We start from the raw sequence: 26,229 nt of genomic DNA, 5'->3' as shown, positions 1-26,229 counted from the left end.
TCTTCACCAAAGCAGTAAAAAGTAAATTTTAAAAAACCAAACAAACAACCGTGTAGTTTCCATATCTTTGTTTGTTAAAGTGTAAATTTTAAAACAGAAGCACATATTCCAGAACAAGTAGGGGGAATATGTTTATTCATGGGTCAGTAATTTCTAAGTGCTAGGGTAAATACAGTACCAATCTCCAGGTAATTGCACCGCATCAATGTTTGAGGCACAGCAGTCACTGAAATCAATAGAGTTCATTTGCTGTACATTACAGAGAAGTTACGCTCTTAAAATGTTAATATATCTGCCAATTATGTTACCGTTATCACTTTGTGACAGTTTTTGTGACCATTGGCTCCTTTCCATTCTGAAATGACCAAAGGAGACATGAGCTGGAATTATTCAACTTAGTGAAGTCTGTTTTTTCCCCACAAAGCCAGCTTTTAAACGGGTAATTAGTTTGAGGTGGATTTTTCTCTCATTAAGTCAAACAGTATGTAAGCACATGTAAAGGAATGTTTTCAAATCAGTAAATACAACCTACAAGAACCTGTGTTAAGTCAAGCTATCTTATAAAAACTTGGAAACTACTATTTGTCAGGCTTAAAGCCCAACCATGAGTTATGGTGGAATCTTCACACCAAGAGCAAAAACTGGTCCAGCACATGTAGTGTAAACAGGGCTTCTTCATAGGTTTGCTTTCCTTTGAATTCCTCCTCTGACTTCAAGTTTTCAGTTTTGAGTATGATTTTAAACACATAGCTCTATTAGTCTCAAAAGCACAAATATTTTGATTTCACAATTTGAAATAAAAAAAAAAAAAAATCCTCATTTTTAAAAACACACGTCCAAATTTTGTGCTCCTATGCAGAAGCCCCGTGTAACAAAAATGAGACTATTTCTTCCTGTCAATCCTCATCTTCAGCAGGTTGCCTTCACTGCTTCAGCACAGGCAGCTCTCTTGGCTTAAAGAAGGCCTGAGCCATCCCCATGGCGAAGATGTACACCCTAGCATCCACCATTATTTTTTCCTTCTGCAACAAATCTGTGGGATAAAATGAGGGAAGCTCATGTTAGGCTTTAATTCTTACAGTCTGAATGCTTGCACAAACTTTAGTGTGTGAAAAGTCGCACCGTCTATTTTGGTCTGGAACTCGTCAAGCGGTAAAAGAATAACTTCGACAAATTCTGGAAGGAGAAGATCAATGAAATGGTCACATGGGCCTTTATGTCTGAGGGCTACTTAAAAAGGGAACTGAAACATGACTCACCTCCATCATCTGTGGGGGGGAAAAAAACAACACAAGAGAACAAGTTTAACATAATGATATTGGTTTTTTAAGAAGCATAAAAAGGGAAGACTGAGTTTCTCTTCATGTTTTAGGAGGTTTAACACGTGAACGCTGCATAACAGTGGGACAATCTGATACGGACAGTTCATGTTTGAGTACAGATGCTTATGACAAAGGTAAAACTCACAGGAGACAGCAGATGCAATTAGTCTTGGTATTGTATCGGATCAATAGCACGACAGGATTGATACTTTGTTTCTAAATTGCCAATTGAACTGCAGAGGCTGGAAGGTTTGAATGTCAAAACCAACTGAGACTTTCGAGCCATTACACTAACCCAGACTGCTGCAGTAGGCTTCAGCATTAGATCAGCTGCTCAAGCAGGTGAGCTACAGTGACATGAAGTCACGAAGGTATTGTTAATTTTTAACAGAAAGATCACAAAATCTTCAATTTACAGATTGGAAAAATGATGAACCAACTACTCATTTTGGCCTAACTTTAATTAACACAACCAAAACCTCTAAATGACCATTTCATCCATTTGTGAATGAATTGTTAAGAAAAAAGGGGCACAGGCTTGTTAAGGCAGATACTTTGTGTGTGCTTCAATAAACTACACTACCATAACCTCTTGTTACTCCCAGCAATGTAAAAGCCTGCATGAGAAAAGTGAAGATCCAACTACCAAATGAATTCTAGAAGCTGTCCAAGGAGCTCATTACAGTAATGCATTTAAGCACCAAAACTAATTAAGAGTAAGCTAATATTCTCCTACTCTGACAGAAATCATGTTACAGGAGCAATAGTACAAATAAAAACTCCTTTGTCCCACACACCGTCAAACTGGTTAACTCCTCTCTGGAGGGGAGGGGAAAGGGAAGGACAAAGGAGGGTGGGGAAAACCAAACTAGTGTTTGCAAACAATCACTGAAGAAGAACTAATCACTGTGCAATAGACTGACAATAGTTGAAATGTGCAATAGACATCTGGCTGCTACATCTCATAAATGAGTATATTTCATTGCCTATTTATATATTTTGTATTTATATTTGTATATATGCTAATAGTATATTCTCTCATTCACCTTTACTTTATATTACATTCTATTTCTTTACTATGCAAATTTCTGTTGGCGTTCTGCTACTGGAAACTGAATTTCCTGGAGGAACCTACCCAAGGGATTAATAAAGTTCTATCCAGGTAAATCATAACATTTTGGTACAGATTAGAAGGCCCATTTCTTTTTTTGTTAACAGCACTACACAGTACTGTGTAGTTTCATCTACAACAACTTGAAGTCTCATGACATCTATGTTTTATCATCTGAGGAAAGAAACAATGTGACTAACACAAGAAAAACGAGCAAACATACTTATTAATTCCTGACAGTCTTGTAGTTCGGAGTTCAGCAACGTTACATCCTCTTCAAGACAGTTTCAGAAACGCTGGCTAACAGCTTCAAAAACAGCAGCGCTTACTGACAGAAAACTTCAACATATCCTCAAATTTTCACCTCACTACAGCTGCCTGACAGAAGTGAGCTTCACCGACTCATGACCTGTGTCAGACTCCTTTCAAAGTTTTACATCCTCCTCCAGAGTAAATAGATGTGGAAACTCTTCACACAGCATATAAACAGCTAAGGTGAACAGTGGACTGCTGGCCTATACAGACAGCAATAGACACCGGGGTCGATCCAGTCAGGGGTCACTTTGCTATCTGTGGGGAGTCATTTCTGTCCGTGATCATGTCAGATGAAACAGTGACCCATCAAGCATAGCTCAGGGTAAAAAATATATATTTGAAAGTCATCAAGTTTTCCCTCTAGAATAGAGTTTAATTATTTTAGCACCGGCTTCAGATTACTGCACAGGAATTCTGCTTGTAAGTGAATCTAAGAAAAGTGATGAAGGCAACATGGCCAACTGAATTATGTCCTAAACAAGTTAGAGTAAAAATGAATGATGATGGTGAAAAAACTGAGTTGTGAAAAGTTTTCTCACCCAGCTTCTGTGTTGGGTTGATATTCTCCACATCGTCACCATTGATGTTGACCAGGATAGTCTGAATGGTGCAGTTAGACAGACCAGGGTCCAGACAGGTTGCTGCAAGCACAGCAATAATGTTAGCCAAAACAAACTTATCAGTCTACTTAACCTTATCGCTCTTATTGGAATTTTCAAAGATAAAATGTGTATGGACACTTCATCCTGCCGATCCCTGAATTTCTGCAGTATGGTGTGTAATAGTACCTGGAGTGACTCCTACTACTTCTCCTGTGTAACCAGTTTCCTCCTTCAGTTCCCTCAGTGCAGCCGCCTCGGCAGTTTCCCCCTCATCGATCAATCCTAAACAACAGAAAAATAACAAAGTGCCAACTTGGAGATGATTAAGCACTTTTCATTACCCTGGAACATACTCCATCATCGAGCACATCATGAGTGAAAAAACTGACCTGCAGGAAACTCCAGAGTGCAGCATCCCAGAGGAGGGCGGAACTGCTTCACCATCACTACGCAGTCCTTATGCAGCGTCCGTTTCAGCAGAGCGATTATTCCCACACCTGGAGGAAATATGTGTTAGCCTTCAATAACTCTGGCAAAAGCTGAACAACCAGAAAATGAAAGAAGATACGCTCACCATCTGCTTCAGTGTTGGCCCGCCTCGTTGTCCGTTTCACAGTCTCCCAGGTTCTGGAGGTTTAAAACAGGTAATCAAAGTAGTTTAAGGGTGGACCTGTTGTGCTGTTCTACCATCCTTCCTTCCTCTTCCAGTTAAGCTAACTTTCTTCTGCCCATCAAAATCAACATTTTTGAACAGTTGGTGGGTGGGGCTCCTGAGAGGAAACATCCACATAACCATCTACTGACATCGTATAGAGACAAGAGCAGAAAAAACCTGTCTGAAACACTCAGTTTCAGACAGGTTTGTACTTCACTAAGAGTAAAAATGAATGATGATGGTGAAAAAAACTGAATTATGTGTCTACGTCGCTGGGTAGCAGTCTAAGCAGAGATGCTCAGACTTCCTTCTTCCTAGCCACCTCTTCCAAGTCTTCCATTGGAAAGAGTTTTTCCCCAATCCATCTGAGAGACATAACCTCCGCAGCAAATCCTAGGTCTACCCTGGGGTCTCCTCCAAGTAAGACATACCTTGCCTAGAAGGGACCCAGGCACTATCTTAGATGCTCAAACCACTTCAGACGACTCCTTTGTGGAGAGGCAGCGGTTCTACCCCGAGCCCCTTCTCGCCCTCAGCTCAGCCACCACTCGGAGGATGCTTATTTCCAGAGTGTGGATTCGCGATCTCATTCTTTCCATTGCTACCCATAGATCATGACCATTGGTGGGGGTAGGGATGTAGCACTAACAGTAAAACAGTACCGTTGCTTTCACATTTGGCTCTCTCTTCACCTCAACAGACCAGCAATGTGTTCTGTGTTATTCTTTCAAGCTACTCCATTTCAGTTAAGCTATTATATTACACATTAAATCTATTGTTTTGTCTGGATAAACACCAAAATTTCCCAAATTTCTAAATTAAATAAAGATCTTTTTGTCACTGCACATACACTCATTATTTTAAACTCAGGCTATGTTTTATATTACTATCCACTATTTATCAGTGTTAATTAATCTCACTGAGAATATGGAAACCCACAGACAGAACAATACCTGGTGTTTCCAGCGGGGTCCACATATGTAGTCTTTTCCAGCTTCACCCATTTCCCTGCCGCAATAAGCTAGAAAACAAACACATACACACAGCTCATCACATGCCTACTGTTCAGTAAACTAACATGGAAGCTCCACATTGAAACTTTATTACTTTAAACTGTATAACACAATTTTTATATTACACAAGTGAAGCCAATTTATAGCCAATGCACTATTATAGCAATTTTATACTGCTAGCGTCGACATTTTTTTTCTGAACGCCCTCATTCACAAACATTTAAACACACACACACCTCTTCTTTCACAATGTGAGGAGCTGCAGTGTCTTTGGGTTCTTCGTGGTTGCTCATTGTTACTGTCCGACTGAAAATGAAAGAAAGACGAGTCAGAAAGCCTGACCTGGGCAGGAAAATACAGCAGTTGTATCGACCCGTGCTTAAACGCTGAAGAGACGTTTCAGATCATGAGCTACTCAATTAGCTGCCAGAGCCAGGCAACTGCAAGACCGTTCAATTTCCCCCTACCTTTCCAAATTTAGCTTTCCTTCCCTGTGTGTCTTTGTTTATTTAACGGCGGGTATCTGCTTTACCCTTCACAGTGCTACAAACTGCCAGAGCTCGAGTATTTCAAACTTTTAACAATCCGGTAAATTTGTAAAAAACACTCAAATTAACTCACGTGAACTCCCTTTCGTGTGTGACTAGTTGTAGAGAGTAGAGAAACGATGATGAGTCACTCTGCTGCCACTTCCTGATACAACAAACGTCACAATAATGGGAAGAACCGAGAAACTTAAATCTATTTCAATAAACAGTTTCAATGTTAACATTTTTAATGAAATATTTACAATACAAATCCAGCAATTACTTCATTCTAGTTTTAATTATCGGCTTTGTTTGCAGTAAAAAAAAAAAAAGACATTTCACGGAAAATACACCTGTATATGAATCCAGGCTGTACCTGCTGCGGAGACTCAGGTCGTTTGGAGTGGAGGGCCCACTCCTGAAGAAATTCTATGACTCTGTTGTGGCTTCTGCTATCTTTTATGGCGTGGTCTGCTGGGGCGGCAGCATCTCTGCTGGGGACAGGAAGAGACTGAACAGGGTGATCCGAAGGGCCAGCTCTGTTCTAGGATGCCCTCTGGACCCAGTGGAGGTGGTGAGTGACAGGAGAACGGCGGCTAAGCTGTCATCCCTGATGGACAACATCTCCCACCCCATGCAGCAGACTGTGACAGCACTGAGCAGCTCCTTCAGTGGGAGACTGCGGCACCCACGGTGTGGGACGGAGAGATTTCGCAGGTCTTTCCTCCCCACTGCTGTCAGACTCCATAATAAAGACTTTAACTGATCAAGCACACACAACCATACATATGCAATAATACTAAGTGCAATAATCCTTTCTGTCATCGTTGTATTTTTACTCAGTTGTATATATTTATTTTATTTTATTCTACTGTATATAGTATTTTATTTTATTCTATTCTGTACAGTTGTGTACTGTATTTATTCTTATTGTATTCTAATTTTTGCCTCATAACTTTTGCACTGTCCACTTCCTGCTGTGACAAAACAAATTTCCCAAGTGTGGGACTAATAAAGGTTATCTTATCTTATCTTATCTTATCTTATCTTATCCGGTTAATTCTTTAAAATAAATAACATTTTTTATTTTTTTACGTTTACAATTGTAGTTTAAGGCATCCACAGTGAGGTCTTCTTTTTAATAAACGATCTCCGTCAGCTCACTGCACGCCTACATGTGCACCATGAAAATGATTCCCTGAGCGAAAACTTATGGCACGGTTTTTAATTGTACCAACAGCTAACTAATGTATTTATTTTCACCGTTTTCTGAGTAAAATTAAAATCATTAAAATCGATTCATAACTGTGAAGATTTTGTGTAATTTCAAGCCAGAATTTTAATGTGTTTCTAAAAGAGATTCGGAAGTTATTTACTGATGGACTCGTTTCCTTTACAGGATATTGCAGCATGAAGAAGGAGCAAGTTGTCAACTGTCAGTTTTCGGTTTGGTATCCGATATTTAAGAAACATACGATTAAAAGGTAAACTGCTAACGTTTGTAGAGCAAGTCCACTGAACGTTTTTATAATTGTTGCTGTAAAATAAAGGGCAGCTAGCCGGCTGCTAACGTTAGCCGACAGACAAAAAGCAGACAGCTGCCCTTTCTGTCTTTGTGAGTGTAAATAGTAAACAGTGCACCCTTCTTCTACTTCTGTGCTTTTATTTCATATATTTTGTTGGTTTCTGTGTATTATACACGTGATGTGGTTCGTCTTGTTTTCCAGTCTGATTCTTCCACTGCCTCAGAATGTAATAGACTATTTACTGGACGATGGGACACTGGTAGTCTCTGGAAGGTATCAGACTACACACACACACACACACACACACACACACACGGTTATGTTTCCTATGTGAAATTTCACAAACGTGTTCTGTCGTGGAAATCATGATTTAAACGTAATTGGGCGTTCTGACAGTTGCTCACAGATTACATGCTGTCTCTTCTGATTTTACACTTTTCCTCATTCTCTCTTCCCTCAAGTGACCACAACACACAGCAGACACAAACTAACAACAGCGACTCAGATGCAGAGGAAGACATTCAGGTAAGCTGGAGCCTTTTTTTCAAGATTGGAAGAACGTCACAGAGATCATAAATGGATCGCACGGTCACTATCGCACTGAATATGACCTAAATAAGTGTGAAACAAATTTAAAACCTTAAATGGGACATATTAAGCTTTTACGTCTTTGGTGTCACATATGTGCTGTTACAGTGGTGGATGCTCTTGTGAAGCATGGCCGATCATGTTTCTAACTCTCTCCTCCCTTCTAGTGGTCAGACGATGAAACAACTACAACAGTCACTGTAAGTGTCCTTAATGGGTCCAAGTGCGCCTCATTTATTTGTTATTATATATTTACAGTTAAACCAAAGACAGTCAATTCGGATGATTACGTAAAACCATTTTGCTAAAAAATAGCCGAGTATCAGTTTGTAGTTTACATTACTTCCATGTATATGTTTCTTCATATGTGTGCTGTTATATTAATGTAGATATAAGCATTTAAGCTAAAGAGGTGAACTCATTCTTCTTTAAATCAGGTTGCATCTATGTAATAAATGTGCATGATCTCACCTTTAAGCTTGTACTATCATTTTGCTTGGTGGGAATAACAGCCTGAAATGTCATGTTTCTGCCAGGCTCCTGAGTTTCCAGAGTTCACCTCTAAAGTGCTGGAGGCCATAAACAGCCTGGGTGGGCGTGTATTCCCTAAACTCAATTGGAGCGCACCACGGGTAAAAACACTGCTTTCCTCTGCTTCAGATTGAAGAGTGTTAGCATGACCAACATCTGTTTGTCACTAAATGCCTCATGAATTATTCATTAAGGATGAGGGCATATAGTTCTGCCAGGTTTTTCTGATGTTAGTGTGACGAAACCATAATAAGTCATGTTTCCCACCTTTGATGTGACCTATAACCTTTACAGTTCAAGTGCAAACCAAATAAATCCAAGTGCAACAAGCTAGTTGCATAAGTGGGCACACCCTTAAGCTAATACTAGTGAAGCACTTTTTGATATAATCAAAACATTCAGTCTATCAGCATGGCAAAACTTGACTTTGCAACATTTTTCCACCATTCCTTGCAAAACCTCTCCAGATCTGTCAGATTGTAAGGCCGTCTCCTTTGCACAATCCTCTTAACTTCTCCCCTCAGATTTTCTGTTTTGATTTGATTTTTCTGTTTGATCTGAAATCCAGCTTTGCCATTCGAATTTACATTTTATTTGAATTTACGTTTAGGCTCTCTGTCATGTCATACTGAAGGTTTTAGGCTAAAAGTGACTGGTATTTGGGAGTGTTCACAATTCCCTTCACCTTGACTAATGCAAAGCAACCTCAAATCATGATTATGCCACCACCATGCTTTACCTTGGATTTTGCACCAAACATGCCTTTGGAATTGTGTGTGTAGTCTTATCATACTGTAACACATTTTTCCCGCATGCTTTTGGGAGACATGATGTATTTTTTGCAAACTGTAACCTGGCTTGGATGTTTTTCTTTCTAAGAAAAGGCTTTTTTATTGCCATCCTACCTCATAGTCGAGACACATGGAGAATCTGGGAGATTGTAACATGTAGGACTCTTGGCAGCCTCATTTTCAAATGATTTATTGTGGTCTCATTTTTTAACAGCACAGCATGTTGTCATTTTAACAGCTGAATGCACACGTTTTATATCCAGTGTAACTTAACGTGTGTGTTTGTTTCCCCTCCCTACAGGATGCGAACTGGATTGCTCTGAACAGCTCCCTGCAGTGTCGCAGCCTCAGTGATATATTTCTGCTCTTCAAAAGTTCCGACTTCATCACGCATGACCTCACGCAGCCGTAAGTCCCGTTGCCTAACAACAACATCACAATCGTAAACAACTGGGCTCGTTTAAAGAAAGAAAAAAGGAAAAACACCTGGTGTGGTGTGCGCAGGCCCATTTGAACTGGCAGTGTTTGCTGGGCTGTAGATTTACCTCTCGCTGCTTCACACTCCATGACAAACATTTAGTGTGGGGAAAGTGAAAAGTAAATTTTTAAGGTTTTTATTATTACTTTTTTGTCATTTCCATGTTCAGATTCCTTCAATGCAGCGACCAGGACTCCCCAGACCCAGTCATCAACTATGAGGTATATACTTTCTTTTTCCCACCATAAAGAAGAATAGTCTCCAAATATGTTTTTGTGTCATTACCCTGAGGCTTAATTTACTCTTGCTTTACACATGTTCACAAAATATAATACAACATAAATCTGGAACAACAAAAAAGTAGATCAGATTAGACTCTCTGGCAGCAACAACCATTCAAAGTCTTTTTAATCACCTTACTTAGTTTGAATATCAACAGGCCACCTTGTCTATGTCTACATGCCTAAATGTATTTCTGTCATGTGATTGGCTGATTAGATCATTCTTTTAATGAGCAGCTGAACAGATGCAAATATTGAAGGTGCTGTTGAGTGTTTAGCTTCTTGTTTAAAAGGACTGATAGAACAAAAAACCCCTCTGGCTTCTGCTGGTTGCCAACCCCGCGTCGTTATGGAAATAACTGAAATTACTCGAGCACTTAAATCAGCTCACAGTGTCTCTCATCGCTGTTAAAAGATTGCCAAAGTATGGCCCGAGGGCCAGTGGCAGCTGTTAGTAGCATATGGTGAGGATGATGGGTGAAACAGTGTAATACTGCTGTCCCACTGTAATACAGAGCTCAGAGCAAGACCAAGAGAGCGTTTCTGTTCAGCTGTAGCTCTTCTATTTGAGCCGTCACAGCAGAGTAAATCCCTCTGACAATAACAAATATAGCTGGAGTCAAGAAATGCCACCTCTCTTTATGATTAAGAAGAATAAAACCTAGAAACAACTAAAAGTAAAACCCTTTTCTGAGCTGTCACTTTATGAACACAAACTACAAATGTGTCTTTTTAGTCACTCGCTGGCTCCCAAAGTTGGCATTTTCAGAACCCAACAGAAAAATGCAAAGATTAAAATTTAAGACTTATTCAAAAAACTGGAGACAAACGGTTTCACAAAAAACTTCACCATTTACACTCCTCAACATTTTCAGAAAAAGAAATCATGTTTGATTAGTCTCTTTGCATTGTGACAGCACCTGTTATTATAACCCCGAGCTTATTTTGGTTTTGCAGATTATGAGGGAGCGCTGGCTCTGACTAAAAAGCCTGAGGACTTTCCAGACTCATACAGCAGCCACTTCTAAAACATACCCTGATCTCTATGATCTGTTTGACTCCAAATACAACAGTAATTTCTTAAAAACAAACATTGTATTCAGTAACTAGCTGAGACTGAAAACTCACCAGAAAAGCGATGACTGGGTCATAAGTCAAGAGAGGTCATTTTCTTACAGGCTTGTTTTTCGTGACCTGGTGAGTCATCCTGTGTTGGCCATTAGGCTGTTTGCATATGAAATAAGATTAGTTAATAATTGTCAGCCAACCGCTACATCAAAAAACACACACCCACAAACATGAGAGCAACAAGTGGCGACCTTTTCTGACTTCCCCTAATAAGTTTTGACACCTCAGTTTATATCAATAAAGATGGAGTTTGTCAACTATTAGATTGGGTATTAGGTTTTTCCCGAGGGTAGTCCAGATAAGCTATACAGGCAAAGATCACCAGTCACATCCAGTCATTTAGTTCTGGAAGGAGACCTGAAATACAACAGAAACATGTCAGTTCAAAAGAGAGAAACAAGGTTTATCCTTAATACGTGACTAAGGAGGGAAAGAGTTGAAGTAAACAACAGATAAAGAGTCAATTTAAGAAAAAAAAGAAAAAACAATTGCCTTAAATCCTTTCTGTTCTGCATGAGCTGTTTTATTTATCAGTTTAACTGACAGAGGAGAAAAATGAGTGTTTATAGCTGGTGTGCTTACACAAAGGGAGCCTGTACTTCCTACCAGCATTTATTAGCACAAACTTGGAGTTCAGTCATGTGAAGGATTGGTTAAAATCCTGCCAGCCAGCGAAAATACAAAAATGTCGGGGAAGTCGATCCCATGATTTTTCCTGCCATTCAACTAAAACTTAAAAACTTGACTACTACAGGTGTTAGAGGTGGACTGAAGCACGCTGGGGAAAAAGAAAAAAAAAGACATTGCAGCAGAACCGAAATCCTGGAGTCTCCAAGGAAACGGAGATGCTGATTGATTGCTTTACAATCACGGCCACATTTATGAGCCAAGTAAACGCACTTTCAGTGTGTTTGTACAAAGTAACCTGTGTAATGTCATTGCTGTGTACAGTAATATTCACATCCCTTTGTTGTTTATATGCATTGCTCAGTGGAATTGCATGAACATAACAGGACTGGGTAAAAAATACTGTAGTGCAACTAAATAAGATCAAATAAAACAGTTAGAGAGGTTTGATCTGCAAAGGATCCTGCACCTACCATCGTTTCTTCAGTTTTTTCACAAGCCTGTCCAGTCCTGGTTTAAAATGTCAGACTTGCATGTGAGTAAGCTAAGAATAATGGTGTCATCTGAAAACTTCATTACATATTGATTCAGTTGGGAGTAATTTGCATGCAGAGCACTAACACATTCTTTGGCTTTCCTTGTACTATCAACAAATCTGCTGCCGTATTTAAGTATTTCTATTGGCTTACTAGCGCCAGTGTCTCCTCTTTAATGGTTGTCTCACACTCTAACACTTGTCTTCTTTCTTCAGCTGGTACTGAGGAAGTGGAGTGAGCTGATTCCTGGCGGAGAGTTTCGCTGCTTTGTCAAAGAAAACAAACTGATCGGTAAAAACTGTCCCTCCTCTTCTTTTACACGAGTGTTGTCCATAAATATCTGCACTGCGTTTGATCACGTTAGCCACCGAGTGGCTACAAATGGACATAAAGAGAGTACGCTTCATGCATGAGACGGGAATTATTTTTTAAAATTCTCTGTACAGTTATTCAGGAGGCTAATTTAGAACCAATTATAAAATGTAATCTAAAGTGTGCTGACGATGTGTCTGTGCGATCTCCCAGCTATCTCCCCAAGAGACTACACGCAGTATTACCAGCACATCCTGAAGCAGGAGGAGCAGATAAGCCAGGCCATTCAGGACTTCTTCAGCCAGCACATCCAGTACAACTTCCTGGATGAAGACTGTGAGCATCAGCCTGCTTTTATTTTTCCCTGTACATGTAAATTTTAATGCAATATTTTCAGTTTCGTAAGTTCTCCTCAGACAGAAACAGACTTTTTGTGGAGTAATGAAAGTCATTAAATATGTACTGTTAAAAATGGGGTCATTTAGGCAGGACGGAAATGAAAGCGAAGACTGATGACATTTCACTTAATTGTGATTTTAATGTTTAATGTGAGGTGGTAATAAAAGTTTGCTTTTTGAAGTTGTGCGAGACAGTAGTGTGAATGTTAAATGATTACTCATTCAGATGTTTTTTTCTGCTTTACAGTTGTGTTTGATGTTTACAGAGACAGCCAGGTAACTCGATACTGAATGTTTTTCTTGATAAATCAAAAAAAACCCAACACACACTTTGTGAGCTGCATTTACTGTATGTGTCTTCGTGTGTGTCGCAGGGGAGGGTGTGGCTCATCGACCTGAACCCATTCGGAGAGGTGACTGACTCGCTGCTGTTCACCTGGGGCGAGCTGACGTCTGGAGAGGTTGCAGAGCAGCAGGTCAGTCATTGTATACTGTATGTCCCGTATTGCAACACACTCTGGAGTCTTAATGAATGCTCAGTGTGTCTGTGGACCTGTGCAGGAAGGCCCGGCGTTCCGCTACACCACCAGCGAGGTGACGGTGCAACCCAGCCCCTGTCTGAGCTACAGAATTCCACGGGACTTTGTCGACCTCTCCACAGGAGAGGATGCATACAAACTTATCGACTTCCTCAAGCTGGTAGGTCCTGGAAAGTTGCGTTCATGCATGACGACCTGTTTGTCATGCATGAACACAAACGTTGTTTGCCATTCAGGCGTTGAAACAAAAGACATAGTGAGTGCATTTTCAGCTGCGGCTGCAGCAGAAAAGACTCAACTTCTTGCACCAGCATGTAGCCCAGGTTCTCTAAAGTTTGACCACTGACTGACCACCATTGTACTAGCAGCTGGGACCTTTAGAGAGCATCCCATCAGTAACCACTGGACATGCTGAGCTCATCTGGTGCTGACTCCGTTACTGCGATCTTAATCATATGATGTGGAGAGTTTTTGATTAGCATTACCATAAAAAACGTACAAGAAAAGTACTAATTAGTGTGAATGCTTGAAAAGCATTCACAGTATTGTTATTCGAATCTTTATTAGTGTGAATGCTTGAAAAGCATTCACAGTATTGTTCTTCTAATCTTTATTATTATTATATTTTATTATTTTTCCGTACGTTTTTTGAAAGCCTACTCCTTCAAAACCGTTCAACTTAGAAAAACCATTCAAACATCGTTAGATTCCTATTCTTTTGGACAACATTGCTTCTATTTTTCTCATTTTTAACATTTATATTTTTAATTTTATTCAACTTTATTCAACAAAAATTTATAATGTATTTCAATGGGGAGACCCTTCAAATTCTCATTCAACTTACTCATTTTTAAACTCTTACTACTTCCACATACATTGACATAGAGCCACCATTCAAACTTTAAAACGAAGACAAGACATTCAACTATTCAACTTGTATTTATCTTTTCAATATCTATTATACTTTTTCTTCAGTTCCAGTTTAAGTTTCATGATGTTTTTTCAGCCGTTTCAGAGTTTATAATGGGTGTGTATGGGACGGAATGTTGGGGCTAGAGTGAGACAGCTCAACTGCTAGAGTGAGAGGAGCAAAAAAATTAATCTTAAAATCTTTTTTAAAACTGCTGCTGTGTCCACAGCGTTTGCTCTACAGCCATCATTTTACCCTCAAAACGTAGCCATGGCTGTCCTCTTTCATCCAATGTGTTTACTATTGTCCTAGGTGTTACGGTTCTTTCATAAATGTCACCAATGCACAGCCTCCTCCTTCCAACTCTTCCATAGACTCTAATGTTAAAATGGCTCAGAAGGTTCGTTTGAAAATCAGAAGAGCATGGTGTCTTTCCACTGTCACCACGTCCATATAATAAGCTCCACAGGCATGAAAACTGAGAATTAGGTAGACTAGACATGGCTGTCGCTCACGGTGAAAGAATTTTGTCAATACGACATGTACTTTTCATTTGGGAAGAATTTGTTTGGGCCTGACTTTTCTGTTCATTTTAAGCAGCAAAAGTGAGGTGCATGTCTGTGTGCGTGTGTATGGAGCCATTGGGTGCGGTCACTATAGCAACCAGGCTCACACCTGCCTGCTTAACGAGCTCTGCCTGCCACTCTGCCAAGATTCATCTTAAACACTTCTCTTTCAACTGCTGCTGTGTCCACAGTGTTAAAGCCATCATTTTACCCTCAAAACGTCGCCATCGTTGTTCTTTTTCCAACATCTTGTCTTTCAAAGCTCAGAGATGTAAACTTTTTAAACTGTGTGGGTCCAAGTGGAGGGATCACATTTTAGTCATTCAGTGATTCAAAGAATATGACCTTTTAATATTCTTTCAGATGTTTTCTGACTCTAAATGTTCTTTTCTCATTTCTTAGGTTTTTCTAATTTACAATTAAAACATTTTCAGCTTTTTTCCAACTTCTTCTTCTGTGTAACCTTCAGCTTTTAGCAGTTCAGCACCTTTGTTTTCAGGTTAAATTCGTTTTTTTTTTTTTGGTTTTTTTTAATCTCATTCAATATTTTTAACTCAAAATTCAGCAATTAATTCATTTCAGTGCATACATTCAGATTCAAGCATTCACACTGCAGTTTCTTCAGAAAATGCACTTTCTAGTTATTATTAGTGTGAATGCTTGAAAAGCATTCACAGTATTGTTATTCGAATCTTTATTAGTGTGAATGCTTGAAAAGCATTCACAGTATTGTTCTTCTAATCTTTATTATTATATTTTCTTTTTCCGTACGTTTTTTGAAAGCCTACTCCTTCAAAACCGTTCAACTTAGAAAAACCATTCAAACATCGTTAGATTCCTATTATTTTGGACATGACTGCTTCTATTTTTCTCATTTTTAACATTTATATTTTTAATTTTATTCAACTTTATTCAACAAAAATTTCCCATGTATTTCAATGGGGAGACCCTTCAAATTCTCATTCAACTTACTCATTTTTAAACTCTTACTACTTCCACATACATTGACATAGAGCCACCATTCAAACTTTAAAACGAAGACAAGACATTCAACTATTCAACTTGTATTTATCTTTTCAATATCTATTATACTTTTTCTTCAGTTCCAGTTTAAGTTTCATGATGTTTTTTCACCCGTTTCAGAGTTTATAATGGGTGTGTATGGGACGGAATGTTGGGGCTAGAGTGAGGCAGCTCAACTGCTAGAGTGAGAGGAGCAAAAAAATTAATCTTAAAATCTTTTTTAAAACTGCTGCTGTGTCCACAGCGTTTGCTCTACAGGTATGATTTTACCCTCAAAACGTAGCCATGGCTGTCCTCTTTCATCCAATGTGTTTACTATTGTCCTAGGTGTTACGGTTCTTTCATAAATGTCACCAATGCACAGCCTCCTCCCTCCAACTCTTCCATAGACTCTAATGTTAAAACGGCTCAGAAGGTTGGTTTGAAAATCAGAAGAGCATGGTGTTTTTACACTGTCACCACGTCCATATAATAAACTCCACAGGCATGAAAACTGAGAATTAGGTAGACTAGACATTGCTGCCACTCACGGTGAAAGAATTTCGTCAATACGACCTATACTTTTCATTTGGGAGCGATTTGTTTCGGCCTGACTTTTCTGTTCATTTTAAGCAGCAAAAGTGAGGCGCATGTCTGTGTACGTGTGTATGGAGCCATTGGGTGCAGTCACTATAGCAACCAGGCTCACACCTGCCTGCTTAACGAGCTCTGCCTGCCACTGTGCCAAGATTCATCTTAAACACTTCTCTTTCAACTGCTGCTGTGTCCACAGTGTTACAGCCATCATTTTACCCTCAAATTGTCGCCATTATTGTTCTCTTTCCAACATCTTGTCTTTCAAAGCTCAGGCATTTAAACTTTTTAAACTGTGTGGATCAAAGTGGAGGGATCACATTTGAGTCATTCAGTGATTCAAAGAATATGACCTTTTAATATTCTTTCAGATGTTTTCTGACTCTAAATGTTCTTTTCTCATTTCTTAGGTTTTTCTAATTTACAATTAAAACATTTTCAGCTTTTTTCCAACTTCTTCTTCTGTGTAACCTTCAGCTTTTAGCAGTTCAGCACTTTTGTTTTCAGGTTAAATTCGGGTTTTTTTTTTTATCTCATTCAAAATTTTTAACTTAAATTCAGTAATTATTTCATTTCAATGCATACATTCAGATTCAAGCATTCACACTGCAGTTTCTTCAGAAAATGCACTTTCTAGTTATTAGTGTGAATGCTTGAAAAGCATTCACAGTATTGTTATTCGAATCTTTATTATTATTATTATTATATTTTATTTTTCCGTACGTTTTTTCAAAGCCTACTCCTTCAAAACCGTTCAACTTAGAAAAACCATTCAAACACCGTTAGATTCCTATTCTTTTGGACAACACTGCTTCTATTTTTCATATTTTTAACATTTATATTTTTAATTTTATTCAACTTTATTCAACAAAAATTTATAATGTATTTCAATGGGGAGACCCTTCAAATCCTCATTCAACTTACTCATTTTTAAACTCTTACTACTTCCACATACATTGACATAGAGCCACCATTCAAACTTTAAAACGAAGACAAGACATTCAACTATTGAACTTGTATTTATCTTTTCAATATCTATTATACTTTTTCTTCAGTTCCAGTTTAACTTTCATGATGTTTTTTCACCCGTTTCAGAGTTTATAATGGGTGTGTATGGGACGGAATGTTGGGGCTAGAGTGAGACAGCTCAACTGCTAGAGTGAGAGGAGCAAAAAAATTAATCTTAAAATCTTTTTTAAAACTGCTGCTGTGTCCACAGCGTTTGCTCTACAGGTATGATTTTACCCTCAAAACGTAGCCATGGCTGTCCTCTTTCATCCAATGTGTTTACTATTGTACTAGGTGTTATGGTTCTTTCATAAATGTCACCAATGCACAGCCTCCTCCCTCCAACTCTTCCATAGACTCTAATGTTAAAATGGCTCAGAAGGTTCGTTTGAAAATTAGAAGAGCATGGTGTCTTTACACTGTCACCACGTCCATATAATAAACTCCACAGGCATGAAAACTGAGAATTAGGTAGACTAGACATGGCTGTCGCTCACGGTGAAAGAATTTTGTCAATACGACATGTACTTTTCATTTGGGAAGAATTTGTTTGGGCCTGACTTTTCTGTTCATTTTAAGCAGCAAAAGTGAGGTGCATGTCTGTGTACGTGTGTATGGAGCCATTGGGTGCAGTCACTATAGCAACCAGGCTCACACCTGCCTGCTTAACGAGCTCTGCCTGCCACTGTGCCAAGATTCATCTTAAACACTTCTCTTTCAACTGCTGCTGTGTCCACAGTGTTACAGCCATCATTTTACCCTCAAATTGTCGCCATTATTGTTCTCTTTCCAACACCGTGTCTTTCAAAGCTCAGGCATTTAAACTTTTTAAACTGTGTGGATCAAAGTGGAGGGATCACATTTGAGTCATTCAGTGATTCAAAGAATATGACCTTTTGATATTCATTCAGATGTTTTCTGACTCTAAATGTTCTTTTCTCATTTCTTAGGGTTTTCTAATTGACATTTAAAACATTTTCAGTTTTTTTTCCAACTCCTTCTTCTGTGTAACCTTCAGCTTTTAGCAGTTCAGCACCTTTGTTTTCAGGTTAAATTCGGGGTTTTTTTGTTTTTTTTTAATCTCATTCAATATTTTTAACTCAAAATTCAGCAATTAATTCATTTCAGTGCATACATTCAGATTCAAGCATTCACACTGCAGTTTCTTCAGAAAATGCACTTTCTAGTTATATTTTCTTTTTCCGTACGTTTTTTGAAAGCCTACTCCTTCAAAACCGTTCAACTTAGAAAAACCATTCAAACATCGTTAGATTCCTATTATTTTGGACATGACTGCTTCTATTTTTCTCATTTTTAACATTTATATTTTTAATTTTATTCAACTTTATTCAACAAAAATTTCCCATGTATTTCAATGGGGAGACCCTTCAAATTCTCATTCAACTTACTCATTTTTAAACTCTTACTACTTCAACATACGTTCACATAGAGCCACCATTCAAACTTTAAAACGAAGACAAGACATTCAACTATTCAACTTGTATTTATCTTTTCAATATCTATTATACTTTTTCTTCAGTTCCAGTTTAAGTTTCATGATGTTTTTTCACCCGTTTCAGAGTTTATAATGGGTGTGTATGGGACGGAATGTTGGGGCTAGAGTGAGGCAGCTCAACTGCTAGAGTGAGAGGAGCAAAAAAATTAATCTTAAAATCTTTTTTAAAACTGCTGCTGTGTCCGCAGCGTTTGCTCTACAGGTATGATTTTACCCTCAAAACGTAGCCATCGCTGTCCTCTTTCATCCAATGTGTTTACTATTGTCCTAGGTGTTATGGTTCTTTCGTAAATGTCACCAATGCACAGCCTCCTCCCTCCAACTCTTCCATAGACTCTAATGTTAAAATGGCTCAGAAGGTTCGTTTGAAAATCAGAAGAGCATGGTGTCTTTCCACTGTCACCACGTCCATATAATAAACTCCACAGGCATGAAAACTGAGAATTCAGTAGACTAGACATTGCTGTCACTCACGGTGAAAGAATTTTGTCAATATGACTTTTACTTTTCATTTGGGAACGATTTGTTTCGGCCTGACTTTTCTGTTCATTTTAAGCAGCAAAAGTGAGGCGCATGTCTGTGTACGTGTGTATGGAGCCATTGGGTGCGGTCACTATAACAACCAGGCTCACACCTGCCTGCTTAACGAGCTCTGCCTGCCACTGTACCAAGATTCATCTTAAGCACTTCTCTTTCAACTGCTGCTGTGTCCACAGTGTTACAGCCATCATTTTACCCTCAAATTGTCGCCATTATTGTTCTCTTTCCAACACCGTATCTTTCAAAGCTCAGGCATTTAAACTTTTTAAACTGTGTGGATCAAAGTGGAGGGATCACATTTGAGTCATTCAGTGATTCAAAGAATATGACCTTTTAATATTCATTCAGATGTTTTCTGACTCTAAATGTTCTTTTCTCATTTCTTAGGGTTTTCTAATTTACATTTAAAACATTTTCAGTTTTTTTCCAACTCCTTCTTCTGTGTAACCTTCAGCTTTTAGCAGTTCAGCACCTTTGTTTTCAGGTTAAATTCATTTTTTTTTTGTTTTGTTTTTAATCTCATTCAATATTTTTAACTCAAAATTCAGCAATTAATTCATTTCAGTGCATACATTCAGATTCAAGCATTCACACTGCAGTTTCTTCAGAAAATGCACTTTCTAGTTATTATTCTATTTTATTAGTGTGAATGCTTGAAAAGCATTCACAGTATTGTTCTTCTAATCTTTATTATTATTATTCTATTTTATTATTATCTATTCCGTACGTTTTTTGAAAGCCTACTCCTTCAAAACCGTTCAACTTAGAAAAACCATTCAAACATCGTTAGATTCCTATTATTTTGGACATGATTGCTTCTATTTTTCTCATTTTTAACATTTATATTTTTAATTTTATTCAACTTTATTCAACAAAAATTTCCCATGTATTTCAATGGGGAGACCCTTCAAATTCTCATTCAACTTACTCATTTTTAAACTCTTACTACTTCCACATACATTGACATAGAGCCACCATTCAAACTTTAAAACGAAGACAAGACATTCAACTATTCAACTTGTATTTATCTTTTCAATATCTATTATACTTTTTCTTCAGTTCCAGTTTAAGTTTCATGATGTTTTTTCACCCGTTTCAAAATTTATAATGGGTGTGTATGGGACGGAATGTTGGGGCTAGAGTGAGACAGCTCAACTGCTAGAGTGAGAGGAGCAAAAAAATTAATCTTAAAATCTTTTTTAAAACTGCTGCTGTGTCCGCAGCGTTTGCTCTACAGGTATGATTTTACCCTCAAAACGTAGCCATCGCTGTCCTCTTTCATCCAATGTGTTTACTATTGTCCTAGGTGTTACGGTTCTTTCATAAATGTCACCAATGCACAGCCTCCTCCCTCCAACTCTTCCATAGACTCTAATGTTAAAATGGCTCAGAAGGTTCGTTTGAAAATCAGAAGAGCATGGTGTCTTTCCACTGTCACCACGTCCATATAATAAACTCCACAGGCATGAAAACTGAGAATTTGGTAGACTAGACATGGCTGTCGCTCACGGTGAAAGAATTTTGTCAGTACGACTTTTACTTTTCATTTGGGAACGATTTGTTTCGGCCTGACTTTTCTGTTCATTTTAAGCAGCAAAAGTGAGGCGCATGTCTGTGTACGTGTGTATGGAGCCATTGGGTGCGGTCACTATAGCAACCAGGCTCACACCTGCCTGCTTAACGAGCTCTGCCTGCCACTGTACCAAGATTCATCTTAAGCACTTCTCTTTCAACTGCTGCTGTGTCCACAGTGTTAAAGCCATCATTTTACCCTCAAAACGTCGCCATCGTTGTTCTCTTTCCAACATCTTGTCTTTCAAAGCTCAGACATTTAAACTTTTTAAACTGTGTGGATCCAAGTGGAGGGATCACATTTTAGTCATTCAGTGATTCAAAGAATATGACCTTTTAATATTCTTTCAGATGTTTTCTGACTCTAAATGTTCTTTTCTCATTTCTTAGGTTTTTCTAATTTACAATTAAAACATTTTCAGCTTTTTTCCAACTTCTTCTTCTGTGTAACCTTCAGCTTTTAGCAGTTCAGCACTTTTGTTTTCAGGTTAAATTCGGGGTTTTTTTTTAATCTCATTCAAAATTTTTAACTTAAATTCAGTAATTATTTCATTTCAATGCATACATTCAGATTCAAGCATTCACACTGCAGTTTCTTCAGAAAATGCACTTTCTAGTTATTATTATCTATTCCGTACGTTTTTTGAAAGCCTACTCCTTCAAAACCGTTCAACTTAGAAAAACCATTCAAACACCGTTAGATTCCTATTCTTTTGGACAACACTGCTTCTATTTTTCATATTTTTAACATTTATATTTTTAATTTTATTCAACTTTATTCAACAAAAATTTATAATGTATTTCAATGGGGAGACCCTTCAAATCCTCATTCAACTTACTCATTTTTAAACTCTTACTACTTCCACATACATTGACATAGAGCCACCATTCAAACTTTAAAACGAAGACAAGACATTCAACTATTCAACTTGTATTTATCTTTTCAATATCTATTATACTTTTTCTTCAGTTCCAGTTTAAGTTTCATGATGTTTTTTCACCCGTTTCAGAGTTTATAATGGGTGTGTATGGGACGGAATGTTGGGGCTAGAGTGAGGCAGCTCAACTGCTAGAGTGAGAGGAGCAAAAAAATTAATCTTAAAATCTTTTTTAAAACTGCTGCTGTGTCCACAGCGTTTGCTCTACAGGTATGATTTTACCCTCAAAACGTAGCCATGGCTGTCCTCTTTCATCCAATGTGTTTACTATTGTCCTAGGTGTTATGGTTCTTTCATAAATGTCACCAATGCACAGCCTCCTCCCTCCAACTCTTCCATAGACTCTAATGTTAAAACGGCTCAGAAGGTTGGTTTGAAAATCAGAAGAGCATGGTGTTTTTACACTGTCACCACGTCCATATAATAAACTCCACAGGCATGAAAACTGAGAATTCAGTAGACTAGAAGCTGCTGTCGCTCACGGTGAAAGAATTTCGTCAATACGACTTGTACTTTTCATATGGGAACGATTTGTTTCGGCCTGACTTTTCTGTTCATTTTAAGCAGCAAAAGTGAGGTGCATGTCTGTGTCGTGTGTATGGAGCCATTGGGTGCGGTCACTATAGCAACCAGGCTCACACCTGCCTGCTTAACGAGCTCTGCCTGCCACTCTGCCAAGATTCATCTTAAGCACTTCTCTTTCAACTGCTGCTGTGTCCACAGTGTTAAAGCCATCATTTTACCCTCAAAACGTCGCCATCGTTGTTCTTTTTCCAACATCTTGTCTTTCAAAGCTCAGAGATGTAAACTTTTTAAACTGTGTGGGTCCAAGTGGAGGGATCACATTTTAGTCATTCAGTGATTCAAAGAATATAACCTTTTAATATTCTTTCAGATGTTTTCTGACTCTAAATGTTCTTTTCTCATTTCTTAGGTTTTTCTAATTTACAATTAAAACATTTTCAGCTTTTTTCCAACTTCTTCTTCTGTGTAACCTTCAGCTTTTAGCAGTTCAGCACTTTTGTTTTCAGGTTAAATTCGTTTTTTTTGTTTGTTTTTTTAAAATCTCATTCAATATTTTTAACTCAAAATTCAGCAATTAATTCATTTCAGTGCATACATTCAGATTCAAGCATTCACACTGCAGTTTCTTCAGAAAATGCACTTTCTAGTTCTATTTTATTATTATCTATTCCGTACGTTTTTTGAAAGCCTACTCCTTCAAAACCATTCAACTTAGAAAAACCATTCAAACACCATTAGATTCCTATTCTTTTGGACATGATTGCTTGTATTTTTCTCATTTTTAACATTTATATTTTTAATTTTATTCAACTTTATTCAACAAAAATTTCCCATGTATTTCAATGGGGAGACCCTTCAAATTCTCATTCAACTTACTCATTTTTAAACTCTTACTACTTCAACATACGTTCACATAGAGCCACCATTCAAACTTTAAAACGAAGACAAGACATTCAACTATTCAACTTGTATTTATCTTTTCAATATCTATTATACTTTTTCTTCAGTTCCAGTTTAAGTTTCATGATGTTTTTTCACCCGTTTCAGAGTTTATAATGGGTGTGTATGGGACGGAATGTTGGGGCTAGAGTGAGGCAGCTCAACTGCTAGAGTGAGAGGAGCAAAAAAAATAATCTTAAAATCTTTTTTAAAACTGCTGCTGTGTCCGCAGCGTTTGCTCTACAGGTATGATTTTACCCTCAAAACGTAGCCATGGCTGTCCTCTTTCATCCAATGTGTTTACTATTGTACTAGGTGTTATGGTTCTTTCATAAATGTCACCAATGCACAGCCTCCTCCCTCCAACTCTTCCATAGACTCTAATGTTAAAATGGCTCAGAAGGTTCGTTTGAAAATCAGAAGAGCATGGTGTCTTTCCACTGTCACCACGTCCATATAATAAACTCCACAGACATGAAAACTGAGAATTTGGTAGACTAGACATTGCTGTCGCTCACAGTGAAAGAATTTTGTCAATACGACTTTTACTTTTCATTTGGGAACGATTTGTTTCGGCCTGACTTTTCTGTTCATTTTAAGCAGCAAAAGTGAGGTGCATGTCTGTGTCCGTGTGTATGGAGCCATTGGGTGCGGTCACTATAGCAACCAGGCTCACACCTGCCTGCTTAACGAGCTCTCTCTCTCACTCTGCCAAGATTCATCTTAAACACTTCTCTTTCAACTGCTGCTGTGTCCACAGTGTTAAAGCCATCATTTTACCCTCAAAACGTCGCCATCGTTGTTCTTTTTCCAACATCTTGTCTTTCAAAGCTCAGAGATGTAAACTTTTTAAACTGTGTGGGTCCAAGTGGAGGGATCACATTTTAGTCATTCAGTGATTCAAAGAATATGACCTTTTAATATTCTTTCAGATGTTTTCTGACTCTAAATGTTCTTTTCTCATTTCTTAGGTTTTTCTAATTTACAATTAAAACATTTTCAGCTTTTTTCCAACTTCTTCTTCTGTGTAACCTTCAGCTTTTAGCAGTTCAGCACTTTTGTTTTCAGGTTAAATTCGGTTTTTTTTTTTTATCTCATTCAAAATTTTTAACTTAAATTCAGTAATTATTTCATTTCAATGCATACATTCAGATTCAAGCATTCACACTGCAGTTTCTTCAGAAAATGCACTTTCTAGTTTCTAATGTTATACTACACTAGTGTAAAATGACAGGTGACTGCAGTGAAGGGTTAAACTCTCCTCTCCTTCTTCTCCTGTTCGCAGAAGAAAAGCCAACAGGAAGAGTCTGAGGAGGAGGAAGAGCAGGAGAACGCGCCACAGTGACATCAGCGTCATCGGCTCTCCATATAAAATCTGCATGAAGTGACTCTTCACCCTCTCTTCTGTTTCAGCACCAGTTCCTTCTACTTTTTTTTTTTTTTTAAATCTCAGAATGGTACGCGGTGTACCCGGGATTTCCTAAATAGCTCCTTCACATTACTCGAATGGAGCATGTTAAATTAGCAGATCGTGTTACCCGTTCCTTAGGGACTCATTTCCTTCGACACTGCCTAGCGCCTTATTGCCGATCTTAATAGAGGCCTCTGCCGTGTCCAGGGGTTGGTTATTTCACTTTTTGTGGGGGCGGGGACTGTGTTACTGTAAAATGATGTATTCATTAACAATGTAAAGAATGTTTGCTTTTATACTTTGAGCCTGTGGAGTAGTCTGTGTATCTGTATCACATCTCAAAACAGTCTCTCTTGGTTTGAAATCAATTTGATACACACACACACAGTGTCAGTTTGTTTCTTTACCTATGGGGCTGACAGACTTCTCTATTTAACACTAAAGCCCTTCATCACTGAGTCACCTTTAATTTTCTTGCCAGAAATCCCAGCTCCTCCATCTTTCCCTGCCAATTTCCTCTGAGCAGTTTTGACACAGTCATTGCTCCCTGCGCTCATTTGGAGTCCTGTTATTTCTTTTTTCTCTCTCCCCTCATCACGCATCAGTGTAGACTGTTGCTCCAAAGAACACCATTAAACTTCTTTGTCGTGTATTGACTCGGCTGTCAGTCTGGTGGGTGCTGTAAACCAGCACATTAGAAATTGATTGCACTGTTACGCAACAGCTCTCATTACCCCGAGAGCTAAATGAGCTGCGCACGCACGACACAGGGCAGTACTTTTGTTTCTTTTCCTTTTTTCCCCCTTTTCCTCTTCACTGGATTGATGGAGCAATTATGGGGAGATGAAAGAGTGGGTGTCAGAGGTACAGCTCGCCAGGTAAACCGCTGTGGACGAGCAGCAACAGTGTGCATGACACAAATATTGTGAATACGCCTCACCACTTGTCATCATTATGAAACTGAAACGTGTATGTAAACATCCAGTTTGACCTGCAAATAAGGACGAGCTTGTCTGCTGAAATGTGACAAAGGGTATTTGCTGCTGGGGGGAGGGGGCAAATCACAAAATCTGATCGTGATCATAAAGACTAAAGGGTAAATACAAAGCTTAGCTAATGATGAACTCCAGTCTGTGATTAAAAATATAGATGTACACACACACACACAATCGCACTGAGTCCAGTTCATTAAGTGCATCAAGCTAAAAAAAAATACAGATACGATAGGCCTGCAGTTACACTCTCTGCTCACATTATTAGGTACACTTGTTCAACTGTTTAAAGTATATGTCTATGAGCCAATCATATGGCAGTAATAAGGGCTGATAAGAAGGCAACAATAGCTCAATTAACCACTTGTATGCAAGGTATGCAGAAGAGTGTCTCTGAGTATCCAACACACTGAACCTTGAAGCAGCAGAAGACCAC

At 38.4% G+C, this 26,229-nt stretch overlaps 2 protein-coding genes across 4 annotated transcripts; one reads left to right on the top strand and one right to left on the bottom strand.

Moving 5' to 3' along the window:
- Window positions 1-118: 118 nt before the first annotated feature.
- nudt5 (nudix (nucleoside diphosphate linked moiety X)-type motif 5) lies at window positions 119-5,979 on the bottom strand. 3 transcript variants are annotated; one of them, XM_023153941.3, is made up of 10 exons: window positions 5,922-5,979; window positions 5,640-5,711; window positions 5,255-5,324; window positions 4,959-5,026; window positions 3,925-3,977; window positions 3,740-3,847; window positions 3,537-3,632; window positions 3,288-3,389; window positions 1,123-1,176; window positions 119-1,033 (listed from the first exon to the last, which is right to left on the bottom strand). In XM_023153941.3, the coding sequence occupies exons 3-10, from the start codon at window positions 5,309-5,311 to the stop codon at window positions 924-926; spliced, it is 648 nt and encodes a 215-aa protein (XP_023009709.1). In that variant the 5' UTR covers window positions 5,312-5,324; window positions 5,640-5,711; window positions 5,922-5,979; the 3' UTR covers window positions 119-923. The 3 variants fall into 3 exon arrangements, with proteins under 3 accessions (XP_023009709.1, XP_076732363.1, XP_076732364.1); XM_076876248.1 differs by lacking the exon at window positions 5,922-5,979 and adding an exon at window positions 5,829-5,849; XM_076876249.1 differs by lacking the exons at window positions 5,640-5,711; window positions 5,922-5,979 and adding an exon at window positions 5,486-5,633.
- Window positions 5,980-6,688: 709 nt separating this feature from the next.
- Window positions 6,689-25,451, top strand: cdc123 (cell division cycle 123 homolog (S. cerevisiae)). The gene is made up of 14 exons (XM_004568844.5): window positions 6,689-6,794; window positions 6,945-7,029; window positions 7,273-7,344; window positions 7,533-7,596; window positions 7,827-7,859; window positions 8,196-8,291; window positions 9,283-9,389; window positions 9,629-9,680; window positions 12,247-12,322; window positions 12,557-12,679; window positions 12,989-13,017; window positions 13,116-13,217; window positions 13,303-13,440; window positions 24,676-25,451. Exons 2-14 carry the CDS (start codon window positions 6,956-6,958, stop codon window positions 24,733-24,735), a joined length of 1,026 nt encoding a protein of 341 aa, XP_004568901.1. The 5' UTR covers window positions 6,689-6,794; window positions 6,945-6,955; the 3' UTR covers window positions 24,736-25,451.
- Window positions 25,452-26,229: the final 778 nt, after the last annotated feature.

The sequence above is a fragment of the Maylandia zebra genome, linkage group LG17 (genome assembly GCF_041146795.1).
Source record: "Maylandia zebra isolate NMK-2024a linkage group LG17, Mzebra_GT3a, whole genome shotgun sequence".
Lineage (NCBI taxonomy): Eukaryota > Metazoa > Chordata > Actinopteri > Cichliformes > Cichlidae > Maylandia > Maylandia zebra.
The sequence above is the reverse complement of the archived record's forward strand: the minus strand, read 5'-3'. Positions and strand labels throughout refer to the sequence as shown.

Bases quoted from the DNA above. Each gene is read 5' to 3' on its own strand.
- cdc123 (XM_004568844.5), top strand. From the start codon at position 6,956: ATGAAGAAGGAGCAAGTTGTCAACTGTCAGTTTTCGGTTTGGTATCCG. The intron at 7,860-8,195 runs GTAAGTGTCCTT...TGTTTCTGCCAG, and splicing joins AAACAACTACAACAGTCACT to GCTCCTGAGTTTCCAGAGTT. The intron at 13,441-24,675 runs GTAGGTCCTGGA...TCCTGTTCGCAG, and splicing joins TTATCGACTTCCTCAAGCTG to AAGAAAAGCCAACAGGAAGA.
- nudt5 (XM_076876248.1), bottom strand. The intron at 5,325-5,639 runs GTGAGTTAATTT...TTTCATTTTCAG, and splicing joins ACACACGAAAGGGAGTTCAC to TCGGACAGTAACAATGAGCA. The intron at 3,390-3,536 runs GTACTATTACAC...CTGTGCTTGCAG, and splicing joins AGTAGTAGGAGTCACTCCAG to CAACCTGTCTGGACCCTGGT.